The 13,573-nt window shown below is 34.5% G+C and overlaps 1 protein-coding gene across 1 annotated transcript in view; it reads left to right on the forward strand.

Annotated features, from left to right (window-relative positions):
- Positions 1 to 7,774: 7,774 nt before the first annotated feature.
- The window catches only part of LOC136036457 (uncharacterized), a 70,582-nt gene continuing 64,783 nt past the window's right edge, over positions 7,775 to 13,573 (forward strand). Inside the window, exon 1 of the mRNA XM_065718701.1 lies at positions 7,775 to 7,937. Within this exon, the coding sequence (XP_065574773.1) occupies positions 7,886 to 7,937 (52 nt within the window). The 5' untranslated portion in view covers positions 7,775 to 7,885. The remainder of the gene's footprint in view (positions 7,938 to 13,573) is intronic.

Consider the following 13,573-nt stretch of genomic DNA (forward strand, 5'->3'; position numbering starts at 1 on the left):
AATCCAATTTCACCGGCCCTCTAACCTAACACCGAGGACCCTAGCAACTAATTCTAACAGAGCCCAAGCATTTAATTCCATCGAGGCCCTATCTTATAATTTCACCGGGCTCCTAACCAAACCTAACCACCAAGGGCCATAACATCTAATTTCACTCGTGGCTCTACCATCCAATTGCGAAGGAAGTCCTAGCGGTCAATTCCAATGGGGGCCGTAGCAACTAATTCCAACGGGGCCCTAGAAATCAGTGTCAATGGGGTCCTTGAATCCAGTTACACCGGGGACCTAACCTCAAGTTTCACCAGGCTCCTAGCAACCATTTTCAACGGGGAACACTATTCAAGTTGGGAGCCCCTGGCTGTAACTGAGAATGACGTATTCTCAAGTGACTTGTTTCTTCAGGGTCTGTCGGGGAATCCACGCTTGTAACTAAGGAGGGCACTCACGTGGGGATGTTACATGATGATAACGCACACGCAGGATGTTAAATAATGATTTAAGATATTTTTTTCGGGATTTAATTTTCTTTCAAGGCGTTATTTTCTTTAAATGCTTTTTTGAGATTTTGATTTTTCTTTCAAGACGTTTTTTCACAGGCAACCTTTACAATCCAAAGACTTTTTTCCGGAGCAGAATTCAAATAATATTTCCCTTCAACAGAATGGAGTGCAAGACAGCTGGACGACGAAAGCCTATCTATTTTTTTTCGGGAATACTTTCTCCGTGATAACCTATTCCACGCACAAACAATTTCTTGCCTGCTATCTAGAATTATTTAATGAACCACGTATTTCCTATGTCTGCAATAATTGACATACAGGAGAAAAAATTGAATACTAGAAATTGATTAAATTTGATATGTACCTGAATGTTAAGTCATGCTTTAGATGAAATTATCAGATAATATTGAAGGTTATTCTTAGTACATTTTTTGGTAGTAGAGCCATTTACTCTATCGGATCTCGAAGTTGCTATCAGTGATGAAGTAGGAGATAGAATATCATTATGGCTAGAATATGATACACATTCATATACGGTCAAAAGTATTTCTTTTACTCTTCACTATACAGGATTTTACACTTATGCTAAAGGTAATCTTGAACGAGCATACCAAAGTGCACAGGTTACAAGATAGTTAAGATGAATTAGTGAACTATATTGAAGATTCTTCCTGGAACAAGACTTTTTGTTCTACATAAAAGTTTTATTAATAAGAGAAAATTATAAAATAATGAAATCACAGAAAAAACTTTTAAAACCCAACAAACGGAAAAAGAAAACTTAAAAAGGTAGAAAAAAATATAAGCAAGAAAGTATGAATTGAACAAAGGTGGGAGCCCTGGCAACCTATTCATGGGGGAGGGGGAGGATTAGCATTAAAGTAAATTTAAGTCACATAAATAAATACTTCTGCGAGGCCTCGTTTCTTTGAGCCATTAAATAAAAAAAACAAGTTTTTTCAACTGAAAGTAAGGAGTGACATCAAAACTTAAAACGCACAGAAATTACTTCGTATATGAAAGAGGCTGCTTCCTCATAAACGCCCCGCTCTTTACGCTAAAGTTTGACTCTTTCTCTCAATTCTTCTTTCTAAAACAGTAAAAAACTTTAGCGTAAAGAGCGGGGCGTTTATGAGGAAGCAGCCTCTTTCATATACGAAGTAATTTCTGTGCGTTTTAAGTTTTGATGTCACTCCTTACTTTCAGTTGAAAAAACTTGTTTTTTTTATTTAATTTCTGAACGTTTTTGAATCAATGCATGTTTTGATTTTGGCTCTCCGCAGAGGAATAATCAAAACGAAATTTGCATATTTTTTTTTTGGCTCAATGGCTTTCTCATAACTTTGATCGAATGATTTTGAGAAAAAAAGAGCGGGGGACGAAGCCTAGTTGCCCCCCGATTTTTTGGTTAATTAAAAAGGCAACTAAAACTTTTAATTTTTTACGAATATTTTTATTGGTAAAAGATTTACGTAACTTATAAATTAGCTTACGTAAAGAACTTTTGTATTCTCATGTTTTTATTACATATATGAGGGGATTCGCCCCATCATCAGTACCTCGCTCTTTACACTAAAGCTTAAATTTTATCCCAATTCATTAAGAATGACCCCCTGAATCACAAAAGCCGTAGAATAAGTAGTTGAAATTACCGGAAATACTTTAGCGTAAAGAGCGAGGTATTAGAAGGAGGTGAGCCCCTCATATGGGTAATAATTTCTGTTTGTTTTAAGTTTTATTGCTGTTCCTTACTTCCAGCTGAAAAAGCTTTTTCACTTTTATTTTTTAATTGTTTTTTTTAAATAATGCTAGTAAATCCTGCTCTCCCTTCATGGAAATTTTCTTCTCTCATTACAAATTCTCGAAGGAAAGTTCCCCCAGCATATCCCCCTCTTCTCAACCCCTCCCCCAAACCAAAAAAATCCTCCTGAAAACGCTTGTATACTTCCCAATAACCATTACTATATGTAAGCACAGGTCAAAGTTTGTAACTTGTTGCCCCTCCCACGGGGACTGTGGGGGAGTAAGTCGTCCCCAAAGACATAGTTATAAGGTTTTTCGACTACGCTGAATAAAATGGCTATCTCAGAATTTTGATCCGTTGACTTTGGGAAAATAATTAGCGTGGGAGGGGGCCTAGGTGCCCTCCAATTTTTTTGGTCACTTAAAAAGGGCACTAGAACTTTTCATTTCCTTTAGAATGAGCCCTCTTGCAACATTCTAGGACAACTGGGTCGATACGATCACCCCTGGGAAAAAAAAACAAAAAAAAAACAAAAAAACAAAAAAACAAATAAACACGCATCCGTGATCTGCCTTCTGGCAAAAAATGCAAAATTCCACATTTTTGTAGATAGGAGCTCGAAACTTCTAAAGTAGGGTTCTCTGATACGCTGAATCTGATGGTGTGATTTTCGTTAAGATTCTATGACTTTTAGGGGGCGTTTCCCCCTATTTTCTAAAATAACGCAAATTTTCTCAGGCTCGTAATTTGAAAAATATTCTTCTTTGTATTTTGCATAGTGTCCTGTAAATTTAACCCACATATGGAGATATTTCTCAGATTTTTTAATGAAAATGTCTCTTTTCTTTGGCTGAGTGCTAGATTTCAGTCCCCTCCGTCAAAAAATTCTTTTAACTTCCCCAGCTTAACTTTAAGGTGTAGAATTTGCTAGTAAGAGGCCATTCATGCATCCCTGGCAAGCTAGAGATAGTATACGACTCCCTCTGGTTATTATTATTGTAACTAAAGCATTTTCAGACATTTTCCTACAAAAATATTTGTTTAGACTAGAATATATCATTTAAACTTAAAGGAAAATTCTCAATAGCGTTTCTTCTGAAAATTCCAGGCAATTCAGGTCGGCGTGGTACAATGTGCCAGCCCGATGACTAACTCTGGCGCAAATTATCACACATAAGGGTTTTCATTCTTTGCCCCCGCAAAAACAACTTTGTAAATCAAAAATGACCAATTTCCTTATTTAAACAACACAAACTTGGCATTTCACTGTTAGATTAAGATGTTCCATAGCAATTCCAGGCCTGTGACACTCGATGAATGACAAATGCACCGTCTTTTCATGGGTATTTTCTTACAAAAATAATTGTTTACACACACACACACACATACACACATACACACACACACACACACACATACACATGCACACACACACACACACACATGCACACACACACATACACACACACACACACACACGCACACACACACACACACACACAACACACACACAGACACATACACACATACACACACACAAACACACACAAACACACACCTACATACACACACTGCATATCCCTCGAATTTACTCTTTTATTTCATTTTTTATTTCATGACCGTTTTCATTGATATACTTATTATTTTCTCATAAAAACCATTTCGATTTATAAAGTTTAATGTTATACAACATCGTTTTTTCTCTTATGCTTAATCATGTTGCATAGGAGATTCCATTTATAGCAATAAACTTCACAGCATTCATCTAGTAACAAGATAGCTGCTTCAAAAATGATACCACAAGAGGAGTGTTTATGTCCAGTATATTGCGAGTCAATCCTACCGAGCTTTATAATGATCAAAAAAAAATTAATGTTGGCACAGTGAATTTTTTTGTGGCAATGAGAAATGTGAATCATAAGAACCAAGAAGTCACATTTCATTGAACTTCAGAATATATTTTTGCTAGATTGTAAAGGCTCCCCATAACCAAAAAACCACGCCAGATTAGGCCATCTAGACATGTAAACATTGGACCAAGATCAATTTTTTACAACCGGGGTTTGTTAGATCTATCAAATCACGTCTCCATAACCTTCAAAGCTTGTTTTAACAGCTATAAAAACAATGTGATTCCTATGGTATTTTTCATGTAAACTCATACTGTTCTTAAGGATTTAGCCTTTTTTTACATGCTAGTACCTAACCTGTACACGCTAGGTAAGGTTAAACTAGGCTGGATGGCGCACTATCTAGCCTAACCTAACCTGGTGTGTGTAGGTTAGACCAGTTAGGTTAACCTAGCCTACTAGCAAGTAAGAAAAAGACTGAATCAATTAAATGCAGTGCAAGTTTGCATAAGAAATCCCATAGAAATCACATTGTTTTATAGCTGTTAAAAAGAAGAGGAAAAGAAAGATAGTTGATCGTACATGAAGGTGTACAATGTTCTAGCCATAGTAATATTCTCCCTCTTATTTAACCTCTGATAGCCCAATCAATTTCCAAAACAGTAAAGGGCTCTATTACTAAATAATTCGCTATATATAGTACCCTCTAAAGCATTATTTAACAAGCAGGTATCGATCAAATGTCACCAATTTCCAGTAATTAATTTTTTCAATGCATGTCAATTGTTGTAGACATAGGAAACACGCGATCTATTTAATAATTCTAGAAAGCAGACAGGAAATTCTCTGTGCATGGAATAGGCTATCACGTAGAAAGTATTCCCCAAATAAAAATATTAGAAAGGCTTTCTTGGTCTAACTGTCTAGCGCCAAATTCTGTTGAGTAGAAATCTCGATCGAATCCTAATGCGGAAAATAAATATTTTGACTATAAAGGTTCCGTGACATAAAAACGTCTTGAAAGAAATATGAAATCTCGAAAAATAAGCCATGAAAAAAAACACCCTTGAAGAAAACTGAAATACTGAAGAAAAATTCTATTAAAATATTATGCAACATCCCACGTGTGCATCCTCGTTACGTAGCACCCCTACGTGTGTGTCCTCCTCAGTTACAAGCGGGGATTCCCACATGGGCACTGAAAAAAAAATCATGAGAGAATGCGTTATTTTCAGTTACATCCAGGGGTTTCACACTTGACTAGTGACCCCCCCCCTGTTGCAATTGGTTACTAGGGAACCATTTTAATTGGATGATAGGGGCCCAGTGAAATTGTATGCTAGGGCCCTGTTGGGAGTTACTGCTATGGCCCCTTTGGAGTTGACTGCTATGGTCCCTCACTGGAATTGGATGCAAGGGCCCCAGTGAAATTAGATGATAGGGCCCCCGGTGGTCAAGCTAGGTTAGGGACCTGTTGGAATTGGACGACAAGTCCTTGATTGGATTAAATGCTAGGGCTCCGTTGGGATTAGTTGCTAGGGCCCCCAGTAGTTAGGCTAGGGTCCCAGTTGCATTGGATGCTAGGACCATCATAGGAATTGACTGTTTGGAGCCCTCTTCTCCAATGGAAGAGATTCCTAGAGGCCCGGCCCAATCAGGCTAGGGGTCCTGTGGAATTGCTTCCTAGGGACAGGCGTCTTGGAAGCATCCCACTAGCGGATCCTGAAGGTTTTTCCCTGGCCCTTCTCAAATTCTCAAACAGACAGTGAACAAACATGCTCTATTATGTAACAACCAAAAGTAAACACTTCATATTGCGTTTCATAAATCTGCATCTTGAGGTAAACAAACCCTATTACGTAGCACACAGGTGTACTATACCATTACAGGTGCACTATAGTAATGTATAACACACAAGTGCACGTAAGAGAGTCTTAAGAGGCTATTAGCTCCAGTAGTATACCCCCTATCTGTTTTGTGGAATCGATAATGCCGTCACTACTATAGTTATCACGCTCCAAGTGAGTGATAAAATAAGTTCCTCGTGATAATTTCATGAGCACACAAGTGGCAGTATCTGAAAAAGCCAAACACATTGATGCTATATCCCTTTTTACTTTCATTTTTGTGGGTTTTTCTACTCGTAAGATAACATTGATCTTTTACATTGGTTTTCTCTTTTCAGTAAAACCCTAGTTTTTCCAATTCAATATATATAGAAAATTATCACAGGCGAGTTTATTTTAAGCTAGTTTTGTGGATAAATCTTGTATCTTTGAAGGAGCAATTATTGAATTTGCGTAAAAATGTTTTTTTCTTGAAAACGGTACAATTTTTGTCTGAAAATTGGCATACAAACATTTTTCAAGTAAAGAAATGTTTAGATAGAACATGACTTTGGAAAAATTTCTTTCCACCTCCCAGCACCATAACTTTGTTTTTCTTAAATAGCCCACTAGTTAAAATTAGATACGGGGAGAATTGTCAACCGAAGGTTGACAGCTGAACAAGGGTGAGTCAACATCTATTAGGTCATTACTATTCTTATTTGTTCCAACCTGGGTTAATATTGTATTAAATTTAACCTCCTATTTGTGTTAAATTCCTACTCGGGAATTGTTTTATTAATAAGCCACCATGCCGGTCAATTGAACCTTGCAGGTTAATAAAACAGGTCAAATGAACATTTGTTATTTAAATATTTGAGCAGGATATTCAAATAAAAATATTGTTATCTTGAACTGGATTGAATGCCAATTCAACCATCACTAGGAAAATTACGCACGAAAGTTTTCGTCTAAAATTCACTTTGCCAAGCATAGCCCGGTTCTCTGACGCTCTTGTATGATCTGTGAAGCAAACATTTTTGTTCGTTTCAAATTTCTGCTTGGTACTTTATTTCCATATAATAAATGATATATTTAATTTATTTATTTAATAGTAAAATATTTTTAATAATATATTATTATTATAACGTAATATATAAGGTTTAAGAATATATACTATAAGTATATATAATAATATAAGGTAATAAATATATATTTATTATTATATATTATTATTATTTATTATCATTATTATAGCGATATATTTAGCAATAAAATGATAATATCTCAGAGGTTGAAATGCAGCGATGTTTCTCTATTCAAACTTATTATTCAATTTTATCGGAAAGACTTATTTTTTCTTTAGATTTAACGAACAAGATTAGCATTTAAAAGATCAAATGGTATAAGCCTAGAATTGGGGCTGTTCAGAAGGAAACATATTAAAAAAACTATTTTTTACTTCACAATATGCAGAATAATTTTATTTGTCACATTTTGACTGCAGCTTTACTATACTTTAATCCCAAACCCCAAATGTTCAAATATATAACCCAAGTTATTTATTTCCTATGTGCCTTTGTGGTTCTTTATTTTGTCACGTTTTATTCAATTTAAGCTCACACGGGTTGAAACAAGAGCGACACTTGACAAACATATAATTTGGGCTAAATATTTGCACATTAGTGGGGGGTTGTAAATCTTAAGGTATAGTGGAGCTCCAGTCCAAATGTGTTAACTCCAATTAATTTACATAGTATGAATCATAACACGTTTTCTTCTCAACAGCCCAAATTCTATACTTATACCTAACGCTATGCTATAAGCTATAAGACCAGCCCAGCGGGTTCAATGTTAAATGTCAAAGGCAAACCCGACTGAAACAAAGCCAAAATAAGTTTGTTTTGTTGCAGTAGTCAAATAACATTTGATAGTGTAGAATATGGATAAACACTAAATCCGAGAATGAGATTATTATTAATAGCTGTGTTCTGCTGTTCAACTGTCGGCGTTTATGGTAAATTTAATTATTTCTTGCATCCAAAAAGTTTGTCATTAGCCACGAATCTGATATAATCTTTTTTTACGTCATTGTTCGGTTCCTCCGTCTGTTCCATATCTCCTTGGTAACAAAATGGGTAAAATTCTAGTCCATTGACTTCTTGTTATCTTGGAAAGTTGTTGGGCTAGAGAAATTTAATTCCATAAGTTGGGGAGTATGAGGGGGGTATGGAGGGGGAGTATGGAGGCGGAGGGGGACTAGAATTATACAAATATATTGAACTAATTATGGAATTAAATTTCTAAATTTCTGTTTCGCCTCTCTTCAGGTTTCTAAGAATCATTATTGGGCCTTCTTGAAGAAATTGACTTTCTCTATGCCGTTATGATTTACAAAATAAACATTATTGACACACATATAACATAAACCTTACCCAATTGTAGCAACGAATCATAATTTTGAGTGAGAAGCCCCTTAAAAGTTGAATGTCTTACCTGTATCACCCCTGTGAAAAGCCATTTAAAGACAAGAGTTTCAAACAGGGTGAATTTAAATGCATACATTCCATTTTGAACTATACCATAAAAGGTAATAATTGTTTTTCAATGCCGGTGAACTAATTATGGAATATAGTAGCTTAAAAAACAGTGAAAAGTTGAATTTTTCTAAGGTAAGCAAGGATTTACACTTTTAATAGTAATATAGGATCAAATTTGACCAAAATATAAACTGTAATGCACAAAAAACTGCGTTATATAGAGGAGGGGGAAGGGGTATAGTTAGGGACCTCAAAATAACTTCCCGGGATATACTTTAGCCTGTAGACACATCCCTGAAAGTTTCAATTCTCTAGCCCAACAACTTTCCAAGATAGCAAGAAGTCAATGGACTAGAATTTTACCACAAAATGCTCTAGATGGCCAAATCTACATGAAAAAAATATAAAATTCTACTTTAGCTACTTTTTGCTATCTTGTGAAGGGGTTAGGATAGGAAAATGAAACCTTCAGGGATAAGTTTACAGACTAGAGTAAGGTCTGGTCAGTTATTTTGAAGCACCTAACCCCACTCCTCTCTCTTGAGGGGAGTGACCTTTGATGACCTTTAAATATGTGTATTATGAAAATGAAACTTACAAAAAAAACCTTCTTAAATGAAGCACCAGAAAAGTGTTTTCAGCTTCACAACTTTGCTCAATCCCAATTTATAAGATTTTAAAGAAATGCAAATACATTTCCTGAATTTTGAAAAAAAAAAAACATTGATATGGCTTCGAATTCTACTCAAATAACAGGAATTGCATTTTCAGAACTAAAGTTAGAGAAAAAGCAACCGGTAACTGAAAATTAAGGTAAAATGTTGTTTTGTCAAAATTTCAATAGGTATGGACCTGTAATGTAGGCGAATTTCAGGGTTCTCTAGAGGGAGAAGGAGTGGAGGTGGGTACTTTAAAATGCCTTCCCAGGATATACTTTAGCCTGTAGACCCATCTCCAAAAGTTTCATTTTCCGAACCTAACCCCTTTCCGAGATAGCAAGAAGTCACTAAACTAGAATTATACCAAAGAAACTGGTAACAGAAAATTAAGGTAAAATGTTGTTTTGTTAAAATTTTGACAGGCATAAATTTTAATAGGCAAATTTCCAAGACCTAGAAATCAGAAGAGGGTTAACTTGGAAGCTTAACAATACCTTCCCATAGCATGTTTTTAGCCCCGGATTCATTGCTGAAAGTTTCATTTTTCCTAACCTGACCTCTTTCCAAGATAGCGAAAAAAGCTAAACTAAAATTTTACCAAGGAAAAGTAGGTCCACTGATAAAACATATGTAGTTCCATTAGATTCTTTATTTTATTGCCTTTCCAAATATCATGGTCGCTTTTCTTACAAATTATTCTGCCCGGTGGTAGTTCTGGTGTCTCTTACGTCAGGGGCAAACTCTTTATTAGTGCCCCTCCCCCCTGTCTTCTACTAAATTTGCAGGTCAAACCTCACAATTTTTTTGTTTATTAGTGAAATTATTTCCAATTTATTAATTGATGAATGATTCATTATTTACTTTTTTATTTAATCGTCATGAATTATTCATTGTTATTTTTATTATTATGTAGTCATTTAACGATTTATTTTCATTTTATTAATCATTTACCGATTTATTAATTATTTTCAGTTATTAACAGCCATATCTACTTTATTTGATAAAAATAAAATTTCAAAGATTATAAAATGATTATAACTATTAGATTAATTTAGTCTACATTTTACACCCCTTAAATTTTTGCACCCGAGCAAATGTCCTCTGTCCTAAAAATGCTGGAAAACCTAAACAAAAACAATAAAACAGTGAAGTTCCTACTTCATCACAGCATGCTATATTAATCAGAATATGTTCCCTCCATTTTTACACCCAGAATTACCGTCCGGCGAAAAAAAAAGTCGCTAGAATTTATTGATGTTTTTGTTTATTTAGTGATTTCTTCATTAATCTAGTGATTCGTGTGCTGATTAGTGATTTTTTATATAATGCTTTAGTGATTTTTTATAAGAAATCACTAGAAATGGTAATAAGTCATTTAGGGTGGCATCTCCAGTATCTCAAACAGTGTTTCCACTTCAAATTTTTGCAAATCCCTAAAAGGCTGGTGGAAAATCCCTAGAAATCCGTATTTTCAATACCAAAATTCCCTAAAAGTTTCCCCATTTTCCGACTTCTTTCTTAATCACAAGTAAAGCCTTATTATGCTGTCTTTTAATAGCAATTGTTCAAGACGACTTATTTTATAACTCAAGACCTTTTACTTGGAATAAAATACATCCTTTTGACGCCTAAAGCAATGCTTTGTATTTATCGACTAGTTAAGTTAGGTTTAAAGCCATCTCCTAGAAGGCTCTTTCGGGATTGCCGCTCGGTGAAAAAAATCACTAGATTCTGGAACAAAATCACTAAATCAGCTCATAAATCACTAGATTATTGGAGAAAGTCACTAAACCAACCAAAAAATCATTAGGATTATAAAACTATTTATCAGTGCAATGAATAGTTATTTTGCTTCTCTAAAATGTTCTATGCAGGCGCACGAATAGAAACGGGTGTAAAATTACTTCCCTAGATGAGGAAAAATACCTTTAGGTTGGTGTTTTGTGTTTCTCGTGTGAAAATTACCCTTGAAATTATGAAAAATGCGTTTTCGTATGTTTATGCAAAAGATAGAACGAAATTCTTCCTTCCTCCCTGGATTTTCCGGATTTGATCCGTGAAAATTAGTTATCGGTGACCTAATCGAAGACTACTTTACTTTTGAATTTTTTCCTCGTTCATTCAAAGCCACAGTTTTTCCCCCAACAAATATGGAAACTATTTTCTTTTTACTCTTTTTGAACTTGTGTAATTACTAGACACCAGGGGTAATTTTTAAAATAACTTTTTTCTTCAGCTTAATGGAAATATAAATGTCATACCCTTAACGAAATTAAATAAGCATCGGTCATATTGTTTATTTAATAAAAAAAAATCAAAAGAAAATCTTTTTCTCCCAATATATTTCAGTTTTTATTACTGAAAATTAATTTAGAAAAATTTTTAACAAAAAATGTTTTTCAAGGAAAGTGAAGAGCTCCATTAAACCTAAAATGAGCCAAACTTAAAAAATCTACAAGCGTAAAACTACCATAAATCAGAATCAATAAATAAACCATACCCAAAACGGACAGAATCTACAACAGATAACTTATTCGAAACCAAAATGAGAAGAAATTAACATGATTAGGGCTCACAACCCCTATGAATTCTCAAGGCCAGAACATAATTTGCAATCTACTGAAAAAAAAAAACAAATGAATGTGCATTGTCAGTTTAATCTCATATTCATTCTTTGAAATCTTAATAATTTTTTATTTATTAATGTGATTACAGTGAAAACATTTAATTTGTTTTCCGTAAAGTGCAAATTATGTTTTGGCCTTGAGTAGGCATAAGGGTTGTGAGCCCCTATGAGTTTGATTCGATTGTTTATTGTAATTTCTGTTTGTTTTAGGTTATATTTATTTATTGATGGTGATTTGTGGTAGTTTTACGCTTTGTAGATTATTTGACGCTAAAGATCATTTTCAAAATTATTGCTGGTGTTCCAGTAATTACACTGTACTTGAGGGTTGTTTTTCCTTTTTTTAGTTACACAAAAAAAGGGAAAAATTACAACAAAAGTTTTTCTACTGTGAATCAGGGTGTTCGGGGTATATATTTCCGGAGGGGGTGGAGTACACTGAATGTCATTTTATTTCTGAAATTTGTCTCGCAATTCAAAGTTTGGTCTCCTAGTAATGCTTATTAAGAAATATTTTTTTTTTGAAAAAAAGAGATGTGTGAGGGTGGCTGATTGCCCTCCATTTCTTTTAGTCACACAAAAAAGCGAACTAGAAATTTCAAATTGAATTCAAATGAGCCCTGACCCGGTGTTTTAGGAGTATTGGCTCGATACAATAATCCTTGGGAAAAAACACACATCCATGATCTTTCTTCAGGCACAAAAAAAAAAAAAAAAATATATGCAAATTCAACATTTTGTGCGTATAAAAGCTTGAAACCTCTATAGAATATGAGGTTATTCGCGCTTATTACGCATTTAAATTACAAAGAAGAGAGTTTGGATTATTATTGGAGTATTGATTAGATATTAAAAGTAAAAACTAAAACCACTAAGAAATTCCCAGAAGAGATACCTCACCCCCTTACTCCCTACCGACTTCAGTCATCAAAATCAGTATAATCTGTCTAGTTATATTACGAATCCTATTGTGAAAAGCACTGCCGTATTTTCTTTTTCAATAAATTCTTTTTTTTCGTTCGGAAAATTGTATTTAATTTATACCTGCCTTTTTTTCAGTAGCTCTATTTCTGATCTGCTTGCAGATGTAGAGGATGTATTCATATCCAATCTACTTTCAAAGTTTTCAGAAGAAAATCTAATTTGGAACTGATCGATTATAGAGAGTAAAAAACCTTAAATATGAAGAAAAAAATTGACCTGAGCAAATAAGAAGTTGTGAAATAAGAGGCATAGATCATATTTGCAAATTTCGATTCACTAGGTTCGCTTATCCTCTCAATTATAACGCTTTGAGATCTATATCTGATATAGTGAGAAATCAGAAGTTTCAAAGGCGATATATTTGCATAAATGTTAATTTGGCACGTATTGAAAGGTGTAATGGACCGCTATTTTCTTTTTTTCTTTATATAGTTAGCTTCCTTATGATTTATTCCATTGAATATTTAATCTATGCGCTCTATCGTTGAAAATCACTAGATTTAGAAAAAAAACGTAGAAATTCCTGAAAAATTCCAGAAGAATTGTATAAATCCCTAAAAATCCCCAAATCCCTAAATAAAAAGTTTGCCCATAGCAGACCTAAAAAATCCTTAAAATAGGGGGAAAATTCCTATAATGGCAACACTTGTTGGGGAGTAGTAGGGGGGGGCTTACTGCCCTCCATCACGTTTGACTCTTAAAAGGGAACTGGAACTTCCAATTTTCAACCAAATGAGCCTCCGTTAAAGTTAATACAACCATCCCTTACATAAAAACCTTAAATTCCCCCGGGGCATAACTTAAAGCCCTTGCTCTCGAGGCTTTGGGTTTTTTTTAAACCCTC

The sequence above is a fragment of the Artemia franciscana genome, chromosome 15, assembly GCF_032884065.1.
Source record: "Artemia franciscana chromosome 15, ASM3288406v1, whole genome shotgun sequence".
Lineage (NCBI taxonomy): Eukaryota > Metazoa > Arthropoda > Branchiopoda > Anostraca > Artemiidae > Artemia > Artemia franciscana.